Source organism: Myotis nattereri (genome assembly GCF_964212035.1).
Source record: "Myotis nattereri genome assembly, chromosome: 6".
In the NCBI taxonomy this organism is placed as follows: Eukaryota; Metazoa; Chordata; class Mammalia; order Chiroptera; family Vespertilionidae; genus Myotis; species Myotis nattereri.
The window spans coordinates 89836441-89858494 of record NC_138081.1 but is presented as its reverse complement, the minus strand read 5'-3'; the positions used below and the strand labels follow the sequence as shown (position 1 = coordinate 89858494).

Sequence of the window (22054 nt, the reverse complement as noted above, 5' to 3'; positions counted from 1 at the left end):
TACAATATATATTTTTAAAAAAAGATATATTGTGAGACTGGAGGAGCCATCTAGGAAGGGCCAGAAACAGAACCCACCATTCCAAATAAATAAAGATTACCTGGGCTTTCATGTTTGGGGTTTGCTCATAAAGGTGAAAGGCACACACTAATTGACATGAATGATCTAGATGTAATGAAGGGAGCAGCTGGAAACGACAAAGTTAAAGTCTCAGATATGTATTAAGTCGCATAAATGATCAGGGTTATTACAATTCAAGTGAGAAGGTTTATTCCCTCACTTCACTCAGTTTCCAGAAATAAAGGAGAAGTGCCAGTCTCCGTTACCCAGCAGGTTTGCAACCACAAAGGGCTAGGAGTGGGCATGATAAGAAGGGGGTGTGGCTTGGACATTTCTCCCACAGGGCTTCTCAAATCTGAAACTTCAACAAGAAACACAGTCCCCCCCAAGTGTCTATAAGCCAGGATGTTGGCTTATTTATTCCCACACTTGTATTTAAATGAATGGACTGAAATCTCTTGAAGTACAGAGTCCTCATCAAAGATTCGTCACCTTTCCAATGTCAGGTGTGCTCAGGTTCGCTTCAAAGGCTTCTTCAGTCCTTCTGTAACAGCCAGAAGGGTCAAAGAGTCGGGAAGACACGTGGCCTTGGTATCAGAGACTGGCCGGACCTAGCCAAGGATGATCTTGATTTTTACATTCGCTCATAATTAAAAGCAAAGCAAAATGTGTATCTGATTCCACCTTCAGCCTCTAATTGTTTTTTCATCTTTCCTTTGTATTGCAAAATTGTAATAAATCTATTTTGCATTTATTACAGTTTATTAAATGTGGTCACTAGGAACTGACTGCCAGAAAAACCGCACCCGTGGGAAAAGGAACAATATAACATCAGCCCAGCGACCTCCAGAAAGGACTCCAATATTGAACTTCCCACTAGCATGATATCTCTGTCTCACTGAGCCAGCCAAACAGGCTATTGAGCATGCAACCACTCTGGGCTTGGTGGGTTATTAATAATGACATCTAAGTTACAAGTGGGTGATGGTGGAGGGTTAAGGATTTTTTTTTTTTGGTCTTTTTCTTTAGGGTTTTATATCATTAGATACTGAGATTTATGCTGCATATAGTTTCCCAGAAATGAAATTCCCCAAAGTCTGGATCTTACATTGTAGTAGGAAAAAACACCCCCCAAAACTAGAAATGAACAAAAGTCCAAAATTGGAAATTTAATTTTTATTTCAATTATCTGGCTTGAATAAGGAACCAATTCTTATCACCGTTATATTTATTATGGTTGTAGAGATATTAACAAAAATAGCTGGACAAGACTTATAAAAATTGGAGAAAAGAAAGAAAAGATTATCATTATTAGCTGGCAAACTCAGTAGAATCTCCTGAAAAATCTATGGACAATCAGTAAGAAAATTCAGTGAGGTGGTTGAGTTAAAAATAATATACCGAAATTAATCACAGTATACTAATATGCAGCAATAGCAAAACAACAACAAAAGATAAAACACCTAGAGGCAAACTTAAGAACCGTGCCAGCTCTAAATAAAGAAAACTTTAAAACACTCTCAAGGGATACAACAGAAGTTCTGAATAAATGGAAAAGCAAAATACATGCTCAAATAATAAGACACACTATGAAGATGCCAATTCTCATTCATCTAAAATTTAATGTGAACTCAATGAATATCAATAGGGTTTTCTGGGCATGTACGTGGCGAGAGGGGAGCTGAACAAGCTGGGGCTTTAAGTTTCTATGAAAAATTAACAAAGACAAAGAGTTAGGACAACTGAGGGAAAGGTTAATAAGAAGAGATTAGACCCTATCAGAAATAAATTACATATTATATAATAGTTATTGTGTATTGCACAATTGTATTACTGATATTATTATATAGTATATAATAAATGTATAGTACATAATTCTATATTAGTTTACACATGTAAAAACACACATATCTATATATATAAAAGGCTAATAGGCAAAGTGTCCCCTTGGGAGTTTGACCAGGAGACTGGGAGTTCAATTGCTCGCTATTACTTGTGCTGACCACCAGGGGCTGGCGTGGAATGAAGGAAGGCCTTGGCTGACAGCCAGAAGGACTCAATCAGCCCTGATAGCAAGCCAGGCCTAGGGACCCTACCCGAGCACAAATTTCGTGCACCGGGCCTCTAGTAATATATGTAATTGTTTGTTACTTACCTAAAGACACAGGTCAATGGAACAAAATAAAAAGTCAAACAGGAGATTCCTCCAAAAATAAGGATTTATTATATAATAAAGGTGACACTTTAGATTAGTGTGGAAAAGATGAATTATTCTATAAATGTTGGAATAACTTGTTAGCCATCTGGGAGAAAAAGAACCTGGACTGATATGCTACACCTGACAGCAAGATAAATTTCAGATGGATCAAATATTTTAATTTAAACAATATGAATTACAATAAAAACCCTGCAAGACACTATGAAGAAAGTTTTAAAAAATAGTTTCACAGGAAAGAAGGACTTTCTCAGTGTAACACAACTTAAAAGCAGCACTTCACAATGTCATTTAATTCCTTGCTTGAGAAGCTTGGTGACTCCTGCCTTCTGTGATGAATTCTCAAGTTCTTTCTGTGGATCTCACTCCCAATAATCTGGACCTATCCCTCCAGCCCCCACTTACTGCTTTCCCAAATAACTGCTAATCAAACCAAGCTTCTCACATCTTCTTTCCAGAACAGGCACATTCTCATTTCCATTTTTCCTACTCTATTTATTGACTAACCAACCCCTTCTCTAATGCTTGTGATGTGTATTTTAACTGAAATTTTTAATAAGATAATTGTAGGTTCACAGATGTATATGTTTTGATCAAATGACAATGATACTATCATAATAGCATCAATAGCTAATATTACACTTAGGGAATAGAAATAAGAGTTTTAAGCAGGTGAATGGCGATATCAGATTTGTTCACCGAATACTTTGACTATGGGTTAGAAGATGATGAATTGGAGACAGGTTGATCGTGCACGAGGCTTTTGCAGATATCTGGGTAAAAAGTGAGAGATCTTTACTGATGATCACTGATAGGAATTGATCTGAGAGAAGTTAAGGGGACAGAAGCAACAAGTTTTACAGCTCGACACTCATGCCCTGCCTCGTGTCCTCTTGGCCACTTTTGCCTCCAGCTATTGCTGCAGCCACAAGACTCACACAGAGGTAACCCAAGAGCAACCTGCCTCGGCAGCTGGACATATCCCTGCTTTCTGTTCCCCCTGGGGCAGCCATAGGAACCCATGTGGCACACACATGTGCAGAGTCCCGATGTTGGGGAGTTAAGGCTTCATGGGGCAAGCTGGACAAGGAAGGATGAGATGAATGGATAAATGTTCCCCTCTTTCTTTCCTCGAGCAGGAAAGAATTCTCTGGGAATCCTACGCTGTCCTCACAGAGTCCTAGCAGGCTTGAGCCTTGGTTTCCCAGAAGTGACCAATGTGAGGACACCCTTTTGTATTGTCCTTCCCTGTTTCTCTCTCCATTACTCCAGTCCTGGGATCACTGTCCAAATTCTAACACCTTTGTCCCAAACCCTTGCCTTTCAGGAGGATTCCAGGCTAAGATGCTGGCTAAGATAGTTGAGAGGTTGGGGAGAGAAAGCAGGTGGGGATGACTGACTAGATAGGGTACCACTCACTGATAAGGGAACAGAGGAGGAGATGGATATCTCTGTGTGGGGTAGAAGCAGGAAGTAGGAACACACACCCACCTTACACAGCTATTTCCAGCACTATAGGTGTTCAAATTGTACTGAAGTTGGGTGTGCAAGTAGGGAGAAGAGGCAAACATCACTATTCTCTGTACACTTTGTACCTGGGGGCTGGGCCAGATGTCACCCAGGGAGTGGTGAGGGGTGCTAAGGTTATAAAAGATCATGTCCTATTATCAGAGAGAATTACATTTTAGTTAAAAATATAAGACCTATACAAACATGAAACAATGTGAAGGATTTAGGAAGCTATATGTTAACTAGTAAAAAATAAATGTAATCCACAAGGAATTATAATTACCTGGAGAAATAAAGATTAACAGTAATCAAAGTTGGTCGAAGCTAATCTGATTGCCTGGGTTTAGGTCACTTCTGTTCATCTTGCAGGGTTTTTATTACTAGGGATCAGATATGGAATGGCATAATTATATCCGAGCTTCACTGTCATCATAGTTTCCTCCATCTCTTACTGAACTTGGTAACTTTCTTTTATGCATCTGTTGATTCCTTCTCTAATCTCTAACAGGTTCGTTTATTTTAAAAACTGAAAGTGAGTGTTTAAGTTCACAGGTGGCGAAGGGGCAGCCATCTTACTATAAAAGTCACACCAGGGTTACCTCCTCTTTCATAGGGAATGAGTATAGAAACATCTAGTTGAATGTTGATACAATTCCATTGTGTTTTAACTTTGCAATATGACATGCAGAGCTGTTTGTTTAAAGCTGTATTTGTCATACAACTGTGTAGGTTTTGGTTACAATTCTTTCATTCAACCATGAATAGGATTTAGAGTCAGAGAAAACATGGCCCATGCCTAGAGCTGGCTGACCCATTCATCCCTGGCCGCTTTCCTAAATCAATGAAAATGTCACATGGGATAAAATCAAACTTCCTATTAGATTCCTGCCCGACCCCATGTCTGTGACACTCATTAGTCAATCCTGAAAGGGAACTAAGTGCTTTGCTAAGTGTGCTCTGCAGAACCAGCCGATTATGAGCCAGGCCCTTCCCAACTTGCAGGCTTGGTTATTCTATAACTTTCACAGGCACTTAAATGTTTTCATATTATGATGACTTGGACCTTTCCATTGCATTTCAGGAGATCAGATATCTGTATAATACGGATTTCTGTGGGAGATGGCCCTGAAGCTCCAAGGCACTGAGCATGCGTGGGGCCTCTGCCCCTATTAGCTATCGCCTTTTAAGGGCATGTTCATTCTAACATCTACAGTGTGCCCGTGCTGTAATATGGTGCTAAATGGTCGGCCATTCCCTCTTTTTAGTGTCTATCCTCTTTGTAGTCAAAAGTTTTTAGTCATACAGAGAGATATGTCAATAAAACTAGGAAAGAAAAAAAAGGACTTGGTCTTGCCCTTCAATTTCCAGCCATTAGAGGGCAAGGCTGCCATAGCTAACAGATCCGAGACTTGTTTTGAGACAGCCTAAGCAAAGCAAGCATTTTTCCAATCACGCACTAGCTAATTCAATTTACATTTATTAGAAAGACTGCCAGCTATTTCGTGTTAATATTGACACTTTCGTAAGTACTTGCAATTTGAATTCAAGCTGAGATTCCAATAAATCTCTTAGATGTTTCCACTGACTTTTCCTATCTGTCTTCAGACTCTGCAAAATATTTTTTTAAGAACATGTTTGGAGGTGATTCCACCTTTGGGGATTTTTTGCTGTGTATGCTAAACAGTTAAGTGGAGAAAAAAGAATTATAATTTGGCAAAGCAAATGGAGGACAACGATAGTGGTGTGGCAGGTTCTGAGAAACAAGTACAGCGTCTGAAATTCAAAATGTTAACACGTATCAATTGAGGCATTAGCTTTGCAATTTATATGAAACTTCACTCCGCAGCTTCTTTGAAAGCAAGCTCCCTGACTGCATTTAAAGAACATTATTTTAAACATTATTTCCTGGCTGCAGGAAATGTAAAAATGTGGTTCTGTTTCACGGGTCTTTGAATTTAGCATTTATATGTATTCTGGATGAACTAGCCTGTATTTAAAGAGTGACACGTGTCTCTTTGAAGAGATGGCAATGGGTTTCCAGTGCTTCATCGACTAAATAAAAATACGGCCTCATGCTAAAATATTTTATTTACTGAAGTGTTCATTCCCTGTCTCATTGCCAAAAGCTCAGCTTCCTGAAGCGAGATCTTAAATGCACAGTATAATATACTCTTTGGTTTCTGTATAAAAAAATATTACCCACTCCAAATTAGAAGAAAGCCTAACTTAAGACATGTATCGAGTATTCATAAGTACAGGAAACCTTGCATTTATTTGCACATGTCTGTTAAAAGCCTAACAAATAGATACTTTTCTGAGGGGAGGTCAAATGTAGCTTTTTGCAAGTGGGCAGAGGACACGGAAAGTAAGCTTCTAGAAGATATTCGGGAGGTGTGTCTGTCAGTGAACACAGCCCCTGCTAATACAGCCCAGACTGGATGGGTGCCACTCCTTAGTGGCTCAGTCTTACTTAGCTACACATTGGCATCACTTCAGGAGCTTTAAAAAATTCCCAAAGCCCAGGCTGCACCCCTGACCACTTAATCCAGAGCCCCTGGGTGTGGGACACAGGCATGTGTAGTTTCTAAAGCCCCCAGGTGATTCATGAGCTGCCAGGCTGAGCAGCACCGCCTTGGTAAATAGAGCCACCTGTCCCAGCAGGGGCACAAGGCTGAGCCCAGAGAGGAGGCAGCTGCAGCCCGGCTGAGCCAGTGACTCACAGTGAGGGCGGGGTCCTGAGAAGATGAGCTCAGCTGACAGGTGGCAGCCAGCAGGATGCACCTGGCTGTGCTCTGCAGGCCTGGGTTTGATGCCCCCGATGGGACCTTCAGTGGAGAAAGCAGGTCAGGCGAACCTGATCTGGCAGCCAGCGGCCCAGTTGCTTCCCCTCCTCGGGACATCTGGAGAACTGCTTCCCTGCCCCGAAGCTCCTGGCTTCCCTGGGCCCTCCGTTCCAGCTGAGCTGGGCTGCTCACCAGAGAGCAAGCCTCCGTCTCTCAGGCTTTTCACAGACACTCCGCTTCCTGGGGCCCCTGGACCCTTACCCCTGCCTCAATCTGCATTTGTCCCTAAAGGCTGAGTGCCCACTTCAGCTGGGAAGCTTCCCCTGACGACCCCATCTCCCACTGATTTCTTTCTTCACCTGAGCTCTCAGGTGGTGAGGGTCTGCATCATTCTTTTGCTGATTAAACATGTCCCCCAACCCATGACAACCCCTGAGCTGCTGCCCTGAGCCATCATCCCTCTCCTTGTTGTGTAGGCCTTTCGAGTTCGGGCCTTGTGTTGCGAGCCAGGCAGTTAGCCACTGGGAGGACAGTGCAGTGTCTTGCATTTGTTTGTCACTGCTCCCCCATCCCCACCTCTGCCCCCACTGGAGCTGCTCCTGGAACGGGGCCAGTGCTCCATAAACACCAGCTCCCTGATTTGACTTGCCCTTGGATCACGGCAGAAGCCTCGAATTAACCAGGCTGCCCTCAGAACCCCTCTACTCTGTATGTTGTAGCTGCAGTACTGCTTTCACAATGTAAAAGCTCAAGGATCCCAGGTAAACATGCCTCCTTGTTTGAAACCCGTTAGGGCCTCCCCAGTGCTCCTCAATAGGGCCTGGGGGGCTCTGGGGGGCCTGTCTCCACCTGCCCGCATGAGTGACTCAGGGCTTTCCTCCCCCCCGGCTCTTCCCCATGCTCACCGTGTCCCCCTTGCCACAGGCCCTTTGGATGTGCTGTTCCCTGTGTCTGGATGTTCTTCCTTCACCTCTTTTCCTTCAGGTCTAAGTTCAACCATCACTTCTCTGACCCAGAGACTTGCTACCTGCCCACTCTCTGCCTGGACAGTGCCACGTCTCTCAGCTTCATAGGATGTGCTGCAGCATCCATTTCACATGCATTTGTGCAGTTTTGGGTTAATACCTGTCTGAGCTCCTTGAGGACAGACCCAGAATCTATATTTGCTCAACATTTTTATCTCCAGTTCCTCCTATAGTGCCTGTCACACAGAAAGTACTAAATAAATACTTAGTGAAATGAATGAACGTGAATGAAAAAATGGGTGGATGAATGGGTCACTAGCAGAAGGAGAAAAAACAAACTGTATGAGTGGCCACTTCGTTTTTCAGACAAGGGACAGGAAAGCCACAGTTTGGCACCACTGCATGGCAGCATGGCATGATAGGAAGCAGATATGGGCTCTCTATCAGTGGATGGGACAGGCCAAGTTCAAAATGTCTGTCATGCTCACACTCCCTCCACAGTCCCTTCAGGCCCTGCTGAGGAAGCAGTCTTTGGTGACACCGTGGTAGGCAAATAATGGGCCCCAGAGCTGTCCATACACTGATCCCTGAGATGTGTAAATGGAGGACTTTGTGGGGCAAAACTGATTTTGCAGAAGTGATTAAGGGTTCAGTCTTTGAAATGGGGAAATTATCCTGGATTATCTGGGGGTGGGGGGCAATCTAGTCACAGAAATCCTTAAAAGTGGAGAACCCTTCCCATCTGGCTTACGCATGTGAGATAAAAGGAGGAAAGATCTGAAACATGAGGGACTCACCCCACCACTGGTTGCTTTGAGGATGGAGGAAGGGGGCCACATTTTAGGAAATGCAGATCTTCTAGAAAATGGGAATGGTGCTCAGTGGATGACCAGCAAGAAAATAAGACGTCAGTCCTACAACCACAGGACACAAATTCTGCCAACCGCCCAAAAGAATGAGGACATGGGTCATCCCCTCCTGCCTCCAGAAAGGAATCAGCTCGACTGCCTACACCAGGGATGCTGTGGGGTGAATGAGCTCACCTGGGGAAAGCATGCCGCCCCACAGCAAGCCACGCACGCAGCTGTGGTTACTGGTGGCCTCTTGGGTGGTGGCTGGTGGCGTTCAGTTCTCCCCTTCCTAGGCTCCAAGCTGGCTGCTCCCTCGGGCCTCTCCTTTTATCCAAAATCTCTTTGTTGTTTCCTAAGCTCCTTCTGCCTCTCTTCCTGCCACACACATCACCTTCTGTGTTTCCTGGAAGCTCCCAAATATTGCTAAACCCCAGAGTGTTCTTTGGTTTTAAAACACCTGGGACCCTGCTTTCAACACACCTCAGGACAAATCAATTTCAAGGGCACTTCTCTCAGGTGGGGGCTCCATTGTCTTTCAGAGCATCCGGGCCCCTGGCACCTTTCTCCTCCACCCGTGGGTGGGGGTGAGGCTGTGCTACTTCCTCAGCTCTACAGCCCTGCGCCTACTCCAGCTGAGGTTTCCAAGTAAATAAACTCGGGACAAATGCATGCCAGCAGACGGGGATCAAAACGCATCTCCAGCTGTTGGGAACACAAAGAGAAGCAGTTTCCTTAGAAACGAATGCCCAGGGGACGGGGTCTAGCGGGGCCATTTGAGATCTCAGCAAAGGTGGAGCTGAGGTTCAGGGCACGGCCCAACACTGCCTGAGCCACATGAGAAGTGCAGCTCCTGCTCCCCAGGGAAGAGAACCCCCACCTTCATCAGAAAAACGGTCCCTTTAGGTCACATGGAGCCACTGACAGAGCCAAGGATGGAAGCGTCCTGCCAAAACTTTAGGAAAGTTTGAACTTCCAGAGCACTTCTGCGTAGAGTGTTCAATTTTTTCTCCTGCCACCCCTAGGACAGAAGCAAGGTAGGTGATATGGCCCCATTGTACAGATGAGAACAGTAAGGTCCGTAGAGGCTGAATCACCTAGGGCTGCTGAGAAGGGCACCTAAGCACACCATGACCAAGGCCACTGTCTCAGGCTCCAACCATAAACCAAATGCCAACCAGTTGGAGACAAAGAACATTACTTTTTTACCTTCGAGGATGTGGAAAACACAGATATTGCTAAAACACTTAAAAAGCAGATCATCCAAATCCCTTATTTGTTTTCTTTAAGAAAAGTGATGCGTTAGGGACAGAAGCACAGCCTGAGGTTTCATTCACAGGACAGCAGCAGCCCGTCAGAACAGTGGAAATTTCCAGAAACGAGTATTTCATATATATATATATACATCCACAGCTAAAGAACCCTCAAAATCCAAAACTTTCAAGCAGATGGAAATGCACAGCTTTCTGCAAACCTTCCCTGACTCTGGACACATTTCAGGTTTTTCCAGAATCCAACTAGGCCAACATGATTCACTGAATTCTTTATGAAGTAAGAAGCTGTAAATTACGCATCTTTTCTTTTAAACATGCATTACTTTCCATCTTTATAGCCAAGCTGAATAAACAGTATCCCAGTGGCAGTTTTCTCCCTGGAAAAATTTCCTCTCTCTCTTCCCGCTCTTCCAATGGAGATCCAACAGAAAAGTGGCAGGAAGTTCAGGTAAGGAGCCCACCTTGACATTTTGGGGCATTTGCTTCCTAAGGACGGGGTTTTAAGAGAATAGCAGGCATCAGCCACACATGTGCCATTGACTGAGTGGAAATGGCAGCATAAGAAATGCATTTTCAGGGAAACTCAGTGACTGGGAACGAGAGTGGCTTCAGCAGGAATGAGATGCTCTCCCTCGCTCTGAAGTCACAACAGTTGCTTTTCATTAGCAGTCATTCATTCTCTCATCAGCTGGGCTCAGGGTGCCAGGTATTTCTCAGCTGGGAATAAAGAAGCCTGGACTGCAGCTGGAGAAGAGGCTCACGGGCTGGGGCACATCCAAGTGTCCTGGGCTTGGATCTGCCTCACCTGGTCATTTCTACACCACGAGGGAGGCAGCCACCTGGGCATCTGAGCCAGGTTTCAGGTTCTGAACTCCGAGAAATGAGCCTAGGAGAACCGCCTTTTCACACTGTGGCTGCTAAAAGATGAATTAGTATCCATTCTAGCAAGAATACATGTGAAGATGATTTTTTTGGGAAATACATATGAAGAATGGTTTGGAAAGAATTGGAAACATGTAGAAAATCTAATTGTTTCCAGAAAATATGGAGAACAGCTATAAGATGCTTGCACATTTGGAAAAACAAAAAAAAAAACACAAAACACCACCATTTCTATAACAGCTATGTCTTTGTAGGATGTACAGATGGTGTCAGACAAAATCATTTTGCTCAAAAACGCATGGAACTTGGCGCAGTCCAGGTCCCCCTTTACCATTCAGGAAGTCCAGCGTAAAGTCCGAGTGACCAAACAACACAGTTGTAGAATCAGGAGGCCTGGCTTCCACACCTGGTGGGGCCCCGAAGCCACCCCTCAACCCAGGCCCCATTCCTGCACCTGTGGCCTCCAGGGACCCTGCAAATCCTGGGATTACTTTACCCCTTTCCATGTTCTCCCAAACCACCCAGCATCACAAGATGATATTATTTCACCCCCTGAGTGGGCTCAGGCCCTGGCCTCTCTCAGCTGTATGCTAAGCAGCTCTGCGAGGCTCAGGGCCAGGAGCAGAGCTGCCTGGTTTTTGGCAACTGGATAAAACGAGTGGCTTCAGAGCACTGAGATCTGGAATAATGCGGGTACGTCAGTAGACCCATTTCGGGCCACCCCGATGACTCTGTGCATACAGTGTGCAAGGGAGAGGCCTCATGGCACGGCGCCCCGAGGGCGCCTGCCTGCTTGGTAGAGGGGACACCCTGTAGGTCCCCTCTCTGGCCCTCGACCCCAGCAGGGCCTCCCCAAGGGGACAGTGGTCTCCTCACAGCTGCCCTACACCCCACTGAGACACAAACAACACCCTCTTTTGAGGCAAACAACTGACCACCCAGGCTTGCCAAAATGAGGACAGGCTGTGACAGGGGGCCGTTTTATTTCAAGGGTTTAATGGGAGATGAAATAAAAAGTTTCAGCTATTAAAAAGAAAGGCAATAGACTGCCTTCTTCCAAATAAACAAACTATCCTTTGAACAAGAAAACAGCTTCCTAACCGGGTCAGGCTGGGGCCAGATCATAAAGGAGTCACGTGTCCCTCAGGCCCACCCCCACCCCCACCCCTACGCCCTGATTTCTGCCTCTGCTGCTTTGAGGAGCCCACTCTCTCCTGCTGAGGCCTTGCCAAGGAATGATCTGATGAGCGCATCTGACACAGGCCCTTCCCAGGATGCAGTGCTTACACGTGGAAAGGGGCCCCTGCAAATCTCTTTAAGGGTAGAATTCCAGGGTGGGGGGAGGGGGGAATTTTCCTGGAATCTCTCAAATCGCACCATAAAGCCAGCTACCAGCCTCTCAAAATAGAAGACTTACCACCCCTCCAACTTTCAACATTCTATGGGCTTTGGAAAAAAAAAAAAATCTAAACCACCTGGCTAGTGTGGCTCAGTGGAGGAGTGTCAACCCAGACACCAAGAGGTATCCAGTTCAATTCCTAGTCAGGGCACATGCCCAGGTTTCAGGCTCAATCCCAGAGGGGGACGTGCGGGAGGCAGCCAATTGATGTTTCTATCTCATCAATGGTTCTCTCTCTCTCTCCCTTCCTTTCTCTCTAAAATCAATAAAAACATATTTTTAAAAGAAACTAAAGCATTCTTTTTCCTCTTATGTTTACAACTTCTCTGCCTAATGATTACAACTTCTTTGTGTAAATGTGTAAAGACTGTTATGTGGAGTGACTTACAGGATAGCAAAACTTGACAGGGTAGAACAATCTAGAGAATTCCTCTCAACTCCTACATTCATGCTCTGTTGTCATTGTTTATTTTATTGACTAAATAGAGTGCTACTGAGGTCTCCATTATTTCAGCACCTCATCTGGGTACCAGGGACATAGATGGAACTCTGACCCTACCTTGTCCTCAAAGAGCTGATAGATTGTTGGGAGGAGAGGAGAAAAGTTAAGACACTCTACCACCCCCCACCCCACCACCACCACCACCACCAAAAAAAAAAAAGAGCCAGCACAGAGCCTTGGGGGGGGGGGGGGGCACAGAAGACCATCTGGACCTCCATATGCAGTGGTATAGGTTGTGCACTGCCCAACTCAAGGTCACCATCACATAAATCACATTTACTCTGGAGCCCCCTGGAAACTCTGAGTGTGGGAGCCTGTGAGACTCTCAGGACAAGCATCTGGGTGTCAGTGACATGTAGGTCTAGAGAAGTAGGGAGGAGTCCTGACTCCTAGAGAGAAGGGGGGAACTGCTGAGAGTGATGGGATGATGCATTTCCTGCTGTGAGAAGGGCTCAGCTCTCCAGTGGAGTTTCAGGAGAAGGAGTCACTGATTAAAGTGTGTTCCATTTGGGGTCATTCATGTTACTTCCCAACCCACTTACAGTAACCACAGTGGCTCCCAAGGTCTTATATGATCTGTTGTCTCCAACTCTCACCTCTCTCAATTCACCACCTGCCACTTCCCTCTCCCTACCCCTCCCTCGCTCTATACCAGCCATACTGCTCTACCATACTGATCTTTGAATGAGCCACACATGTCATGTGCCTACTGCAGGCCTTTGCCCTAGCTGCCCCCTCCACCTGGAGCTATACTCTTCTGGCTGACCAGTATCCAACTTCATCTCTCATTCAGACAGTTGCTCAAACTACACATCCTCCGTGACTTCCCTGACCACCTCATTAACAGCCTCTCCCCACTCCACAGGCATTCTGGATCTCCGGACAGTCCCTCCACTTGCTCATTTTTCCAAATCACCTTTCATCTTCTGGTAGACTGTGGATTTACTTCCTACCTACTTTAATGCTTGAAGAGCAGGATTCATCAGACTCGTTTCCATGTCTTTGGTTTTCCAGCATCTTCTGCTATAACTTGGTTCTAATGTTCTGAGTATGGCTATTGAGTCAGAAACCTGGAAATACATTTTGATTCAGTGGACTATGATCTGTACGTTTAGAAGATGATGTAAATGCTAATCGAGATCCAGTAGAAACAGAGGATCTGAGTCAACATTATTCCTCAGCCAGCAGTTCTGTACTCTGAATACACACTCATGAATAGAAAATATATAGCCATATTCATAACATGCAGTTTAAAGGAAAAGATTCGGGTTTTTGCCATCAAAACTAAAAACCACTTTTAAAATATGCCATCAAGCTATTCCATTGAAGTATTGGGTAGTTGAGCAAATACTGAGTAGTGAGGGAAAGGCCTTGGTTTCTCCTCTTGGCTCATCCAAAAACTATGTGCAGCACTGGATAAGACTCCACATCATCCAAAAGTGCTCCCATCCTCCAAACACGTCCTTTATTACATTTTAAAAAATTAAGTGAGAAAACAGAAGTTTTCACATTGTACCAGAACTGTGACTAATGCTACTACTTTCTTTAGCTACCAAGATACTGCCACAGCCCCCTCAGCAGGGGGTGCAGGCTCAGAGCTCGTTTCCAGCAGTGGAGATAGATGTGCGCGGATCCCTCCATAACTTTCTCCTCTCTCTTTGTTTGTGCTGACAGCCCAGCATGGGTCTGCATGACCCCAAAGGGCTCTCTCGCCCACAGAGACCAGGATTTCAGCCTCCTTAACATCAGGCTTTCAGCTACTCAGTAAGCTTTTGTCAATTTAGGTCACAAATAAGTGAGAAATGTCCCTTTTAATTCTGGAAAGGAAGATACAGAAGTCTTCCCTCTATTTTTGTTTCCAACGCAGCATCCTGGAAATAATGACTGAGGTCAAAACCCACATTTCTCTGGAGCTGAGCATCCTGAAACACAGTGCAGAAAAGGCACGCCATTTGTGCAGAGGTGGCCTGATTTTGTTGTGCTGTGGAGCAAAGAACCCTGGCCTTCAAGTCAAGAGGACCCAGAGACAGTCAGTTACAGCTGTGCCCCTTACCGGGGGGCCCCAACTTGGGCAAGTACCACATCTTCGTGGAACATCAGAGTCCTCGCCTGAAAGCACCCCTCCCTCCTAGGATTGCCATGGGAACTGAATGGGATAAGGTCTGAGAACATGCTTCGCGACCCTCAGAGAGCGATGCCCACAGGGAAAGATCATTTCTGCTCTGGGACTAAATTCCAGTGCTAACATCAAGCCGAGGACAGCAAGACTGGAAAGTCATTGGAAAGAGTTCATTATGATCTGGGTCATCCGGACCAGTTTTTCACTGGCAAAAACGTCCTCCCCAAGGAAGAGCCCTCACCACATAGGCTCGGTGGAGGTGCCATGGGGATGCCATGGGCAGGCAGGGAGAGCTACCCAGCCCCAGGAGCTGCTCCCAGGGCAAGGGGGCAACCACCTCTTGGCCGCAACAGAACTCACCAGGTAGCGCTCCTCCTGCCGCATGCTGGGCGTGCGGATCATGTGATTCTGCTCCCCTCTCCAGTCTCCAAATCGACGGAAGAAGTAGTTAGACAGAAACCGGTTGACGGGGTCTCTGATGATGTTGATGTAGACAGGCTGGTCTCCTCCAAACCTAACAAGCACATGAACACGGAGCCGGTTACAACCCGTCACTTCTGGAGGGAAAGGAACCACTGAGACAGACACCGTCTCCCTCTAGGTCAGCGGTTCTCAACCTGTGGGTCGCGACCCCATTGGCGGTCGAACGACCCTTTCACAGGGGTCGCCTAAGACCATCCTGTATATCAGATATTTACATGATGATTCATAACAGTAGCAACATTACAGTTATGAAGTAGCAACGGAAATAATTTTATGGTTGGGTCACAACATGAGGAACTCTATTTAAAGGGCCAGAAGGTTAGAACCACTGCTCTAGGTTAACAGGCTATCATCAGACCATGTGCTAAGGTACCAGTGAACAATGCAATCAGCAAGCAGTTTCCCGACAGGCACTTTATCATCGTGTAGAAAGAGCCTGTCCGGGGACCTGTGGGAAGGCTGCTGGGACTGTTCATAAAAATGACCTCATTTGTCAGCTCTCTTACTAGGTTGTAGGTCTGAGGAGCGGACCAGGCTGTACTGGAGTTTGCATTCCCAAGGTCAGGCGCAGACCCACAGGCACCTGGCTAGGCCTCAGTGGGTGTTTGAACTGACTGCTGCATTCCGATCATCTTGCAGGTCAACAGGACATACCCTACATTCTAATTTAGATGGCCTCAGGCGAGGTGCTCTGCCGAATGTGGATCAGGGAGTCAACATTTCTTATACGTTCACCATTTACCTTATGAATACTTTATTTGTCCGGCTCACTGCAGCCTCACAACATCACAATAGAGTAGGAACCATAATTATCCCTGCCTTCATTTGGGGGAACTGAGGCAGGGAGCGGGTGAGTCACTGGGCCAGGATATGAACCTGGGTGGTCTGGCTCCAAACTCTGTATTCCAAACCATGGACAGAGGATGCTGGAATTGGTACATGTAAATGGGAGGAATCTCAGGTACACAACAAAAATCAGCATCGTTATCCTCAAGTGATGGCAAAGGTTTGTAGATAAAAATACAGCAAATATATAGGCATTCCTTTTAAATTCCTCCCACAAAGGAACTGAATTAGACAAATGATTTGACTGCTGGCCCAAGAGCTAGGCCTTCCCAAGACAAAATGACGAGGTTGGCTAAATTTTTCGTAAGGTCCCTCTCCTTTCTCTTTGAACAGCCTGCAAGCCGTGACATGAGCAGCCTAGACAGAACACTCCAGGCTCTGGACAGAGGTCTTGCCCTGGGGACCTCCTGAGGGACCCACAGGCTTCTCTCGCCCTGTGACCCTGTGACCTTCTGATGAGGATGCCTAGACACTCTGTCAGGGGTCAGAAAGAGCTCCAAGAACACAAACTGATGTAACCTGCTCCCACCTCTACCCAGTTGGCAGACTCTTCGCCTTTCAAAACCAGCCCAGAATCCCAGTCACATCCTTCAGCAATTAACTGTGTCCCAGTGTCCATCTTATCTTCTGCCTCCAAGCCCTGCTTCTAGCACGCTGTGTGTACATCTGCCTCTCGCGTCAGACGGTGGACCTCCTGGAGCCAGGAACGATGTCACTGAGTATAGTACATGGCACACAGTAGGTGCTCAACCATGAAGAAACGAATGCCTGCATGCAGGCTTCTAAGTTTGCATGTCACAGGGCTCAGTTGTAAGAGGAAAGCTGACACACAGCACCAATCCTGTTTGCGTATTTATTCACACAATGTTGTCCTCAGCTTCTCTGCATCTTTCAAGAGAATTTTCAGAGACAAGAATATAAACAAAGATAAAGAAATGACTCCAGTGGTGGAATCTCAGGCACCGGGACATGGGAATGGTATTCAGGAACCTTGAATACAGCATATTGGAAAACTTGCTGCTCATGAGTAAGGTGAGCTGTGCCAACAGGAAATCTGTCAGTCCCCTTATGTGCACAAGATAACGTTCATGCTACCTGAACCACAGCTAACTAGTCCCAGAAGTCAGCTGTGCCAATCACCAGCTAACCATCATCATCCTAGAGATGCATCTTCCTCTTCTAAATGAAATCGTGTTTATATCTATGATAAATAGCAGCTAAAGTAATAATTCTAGGGCTTAGGAAGACAAAGCATGAACATTAGATGTGAATGCAACTAAGCCCTCGAAATTGTATCATGCTTTAAAACCTCAACTGTACTTCTATGTCATGTGAAGAATGACTAATTAGCAGACGTGTCCAGTCATGGAACTTCATCCCAGCTTCCCACTATGAGATGGTCCTTGGTCTGTCCACAGCCAACCTCTCTTGAAAGCTACAGATGTGAGGATTGACAAGGCTTTGAGCATGGGTGACTTGCTCCTGTTTGCATGTTGTAACCCAATGCAAAGATTCCAGGGGAACTGTCCAAAACAGAAGTTGTAGGCAGTTCAAGAATTTATTGTCAAGTATCAGATAATATAATAGCCTCTCTCTTGCGATTTCTGCAAGAGAGGTGTCTGATATATACCCTCCTTCCCAGAAAATGACAGTGATAATAGTTTCAGCCTGCCAACTCTCATCCTTTTTCCAGGACACATGGCTCCCTCCCAAACTGCCGAAATCAGAAGGGGCATGTCGGTAATACAAAAGAGGCCAGGGAGAGAAAGAAATGTCTCACCCTCATTCCATTCTCTCTCAGGGTCAGTTTCGCCTCTCAGTAATTTAAAGATTCTGGTCAGAAATCCTGGTCACCCTTAAAGTGTCTCTGAGTCACTGAACCTACTGCCTGCTGCTGATTCCATTCTAGAGGAAGATGCTGTGTACGCCCCGCCCCCACTTCCCATGGCCCTATTGTTCAATCCCCCGAGAGCAGATTCCACAGCCTCCCTGCAAAGTCCATCCTATCGGTCCACCCCACAGTCGAGGAGTCTTTGTTACACGCACCCCAGATTCCTAATCTTCCTTTTGTGGCAACTTCCTTTTGTTTGATCCAGTCCACACAAAGGATTAGCTTCTCTTCCTGGGCTTTTACAACTTTTAGACTTTTCAGCTTCAATTTTAATTCCTTTAATGTGTGTGTGTGTGTGTGTGTGTGTGTGTTTAAATTCCTTTAGTGTTTGCTCTAATTTGGTCTTTATTGAGCTGTAAAATACTGTGGTGACCACAGCTCATGACAGGGTTGTGTGAACAGGAGAGAGTAGAATCAGGCCATAATTCTGTTTTTCACTTAACAACACACCCTCTTGTCCCTTGGTTGCCACAACAATGACTGCATATTTGAAGTTCTCTTTTAAGTTATCCTAAAATAGTAGGGATTTCCCATTTCTTTGGCATTTATTTGTATATAGGTCATATTCACCAACACTTTAATCACTATTGTGGGTCTCATTCTGGTCCTCTGCAGATTTATCATATTATTTCTATTTTTCTTCTCTTGATGAGAACACAAAGATCCAAAGCAGCATATAAATCTCTAGGAATAATAACTGCATGGTTCTCATTTTTTTTCATGCATTTTTAAATATCTCATTGTGAACATTTTCTTCCCCCTCTGCTACCGCAATCGACCACCTTTTTGCCCACATTCGTCACCTTTTTGATGAGCTACACAAAGCACCTGGGTAAGAATTTTAGGGACACTTTTACCGACACACATGTCTAGAAGGTTCTGATGATCCCAAGCAGAAACTCTGTGCCCATTAAACAATAAGTCTCTTTCCCCCCTACTCCTAGCCCCTGGTTACCACCATTCCACCCAAAGTCTATCTTCTTTGTAACTTCTGGCCTGAAAGTTGAAGTTATCCTTGTCCTGTTACCCACAATAAAAGATGAAAACAGTGAGGCTGGCAGTCCACAGCTTTGATCTTTGTAATGAGGGACGAGACACTCTGAAGTGAGAGAAAAGCCCTCCTGGGAAAGCAGATGATTGGGGGCAGATGAGGAGCTGCCTGGGGTGTGGGGCCAGTAGCGGTGGTTATTGAATGGTCCTTTGCTAGAAGCTAAGGCCAGTAATGGACCACTCATGGGGTAGGAAGTCCACCCTCCACCCTCACAATCCTAATAAGTGGACACTTGATCTTAGCTGTCCCGTTTAGGGCCTCCCATCACAAAACACAATCAGAAGAGACTCAGCCACTCTGCTCCCTGGCTAGGGAACATTTATTTAGTAGGAAGTGGAGACAAACAGGGTGAAATGGGGGCAGTTGAGCCACTGGAGTTGGGGTTCTTGCTCAGAGAGGAAGATGGCTTGATAAGACAGAATGTAAACAGATGACCAGGAGTAAGGTCCTTCCCACGCACAGGGAAGTGAGCTCAGGGCAAGTCCGGGTTATGCTAACCCTCAGGTAGCCGCAGGGTACACTCACTCAGGGTGAGAAGGGAAGAGTGAGGAAGAGACGGCCATTTTAGGAAGATCAGTTCCGCTGTGTTGAAATGGGATAAACTGAGAGAAATCTCTCATTTTCAAATCAAACTTCTGGGCTCTGCTGAAGTAGGTAAAAAAAGTGGTCACTACCTTTGTCTTCGACGTCCGGTGACCACTACAAAAGAGAGCCGCAGGGCACAGCATTTAAAAGGATCACTTCGCTAATGAGAGTAAAAACAAAGTCAACGTTTAGAAATAAGATGTGGAAACCCGACTGCGTTAGAGAATTAACTTAGCAAGATCAGATTTGTTTTGTTAAATAATGCCATCAGAGGGCAGGCTTTGTTCACGTCAGTAATAAGACTTCCCTTGAAGGGAAGAGACGGAGTGTCTAAAAGGCCTCCCCTTGCACAGTGCACCCTGCCAGCTTCTCTAGTGATTGATTTCGTTTTAAATGTTTTGCTTTTGTAAGTTAGTGTTGGTATTGGAGCCATCATCTGAGACAAAAGATGAAACAGAAATGGAAACAAAGCAGGGTGAGAAAGGAAGGACATAAGAAAGCTTCAGAGAGGCGGTAGTTTGAAATTATTTAGCATATTGATATCGCCTGTCATTCACTAGGACTATTCTGATAGTACTGAGCTCTGACACAGAACTTCACAACGTTGTCCTTGCAGGACCCAAGTTGGGGGATGAGGGGAATTGTGAATTGAAAAAAGAATTACTGCCTCCCCCGCCCGCCCCCCCTCCCAAAGTTTAAGAAACAAACAAAAAGTAGGGGAAGGAGGAAGACAAATTGAGTTGCCTGTCACATTTTTTCCAGCGTGTCCATCTAAGACAAACTTAAAGCCATGCTGTTGATGTTGGAAAGTTAAACCTTTTCAAATATTACAGTTCTTGAAGTTACTTCGATAACTGGGGACAGACACATGAAACCATAGTATGCAGATATTAAAACTCCTCCTTAACCATCATGGAAAAGAGTTGTATCTCTTAGACCAAGGTGATTTGGACTCCATTCCCAAGCTAGTCCGGGTGGAAAACACTTGGCCATGTGTGAGAGAGCACTGCCGCGGGAGACTCCCCCAGTCCATACCAAAGGCTGAAGTTTCTGTGTGCTTGTGTTCATCTCGCCTCTGGCAGGAAAGCTTCCCCAACGTAACCACAAAAACACTAGACCAGCCCGATACTGTTGTTTTCCATGGTTGAATTAATAAAACTGGATATGGTGAAATGGTTCCTTCTAGCTCTAAAGCAAGGACAAAGGAGGGATACAGAAGGGCACCTAGATGATGAATAAATGAAATAAGTCAGCTATTGAATAGCCAGAAGCTCACAGGATAACATTTCCCAGAGTGTCTAAACTTCAAGGTAACAATGACCTATTAATGGGGGGCGGTGCAGAGAATTAAGGAGCAATTCATTTTGATATAATGCCATACCCTTCAGAAGTTCAGGAAATTCTGGTGCAAAAGAATGTGTGGGGAGAGAGGCCAGACTTTGATTCTTACATTCTGCTCACCAGCAAGTACCTTGTGACACATTAAGAATGTAAGGAAGATTAGAAATAAAACATCAACAAAGAATATTGGGTGGCAGTATAGATTCTTCTCTTAATAACCTCATTATCTTGAAACAAGCCAGCCACATGCCTGTCAGCAATGATCAGGGCAGGTTTATTAGGAGCGGTCAATTATCTCTACGCCTTACAATTCAAAATATAAAACGCACTTTAAAAACACATGGAAGCCCTCTTAACAAGCCCCAACTTCGTTGTTTCTCTCAAATTGTATATTTTGGGGCACTTCTTTTTGTATGCCCACACTTTGCCCATTTATACCTGAGACATTTTCCTGAAATAAATCTATTCCCTTGAAAAAGAAAAAGGTGATTTTTAACTTCCCATGTTCTGTGAGTAGAACATCGTCTTATAAAGAATGAAAGTTCAATTTGTCATTCTACCCGTTTCTAGAGATCTTGCACCTAAGGCCCTGGCCCTGTGCATGTGGCTGGGAAGAGGGGTGAGGCTGCTCCCGCAGTTAGTATGAACTTATTAAAGGAGCAGAGCTGGTCAGCTCGGTCTCTGCCTTTGCCTGCTTACAGCTGGGCTGCCATGCACTGCAGATCCCATTCGCTGGGTGCTCTCCATCCCTTTGTTTGTCCTGCTTTTGCTCATGCTGGTTCCTGTGCCGTCAATGTCTTCCCCTTCAATCTGTCCAAAGCTGGCCCATCCCTCACATCCCAGCAGCAATGGCTCCTGCTCGCAATGCCCTCCAGTCTTGCTTTTCAGGGTGGAGGGTCCTGCCTCCCACTTCCTCTGGAGGAGACCCTGTGATTTTCTCTTCCAGTTCATCACACTTTGTTGTCACTTCTTCATTAATGGAAGAGTTTACAGTTACCTGAAGGCAAGGACCATGTTTCTCATTCCCTGCAGACGCCCCAGTCCTAGGGCAGTGTACAGGGGACCGGGGGTCCTCAATAAACATGTGTTTAATTGAACTAAATGGAATGGAGGAGTCACCAGCAGGAGCAGGGCCCCGCCCTCAAAGCATTAGATAGAGACACCAGGAGGCTACCCACAGCAGGAGTCAACCCATGGCCAGACTCCTGCTGAGATGCCTTTCAAAGCCACTTTGACTACATAGAATGTTTTTCTTTCCAGAGAACCTGAAAGGCTTTCCTTCATGTGCTTAGGGCATCCCT

At 45.4% G+C, this 22054-nt stretch overlaps 1 protein-coding gene across 2 annotated transcripts in view; it reads right to left on the bottom strand.

Annotated features, from left to right (window-relative positions):
- UST (uronyl 2-sulfotransferase) overlaps positions 1 to 22054 on the bottom strand; it is a gene marked incomplete at its 5' end in the record, with an annotated part of 258937 nt that overhangs the window by 77070 nt on the left and 159813 nt on the right. For both annotated transcript variants that reach the window (XM_081093661.1, XM_081093662.1), the window contains one exon: positions 14917 to 15070. In XM_081093661.1, the coding sequence (XP_080949787.1) occupies positions 14917 to 15070 (154 nt within the window). The remainder of the gene's footprint in view (positions 1 to 14916; positions 15071 to 22054) is intronic.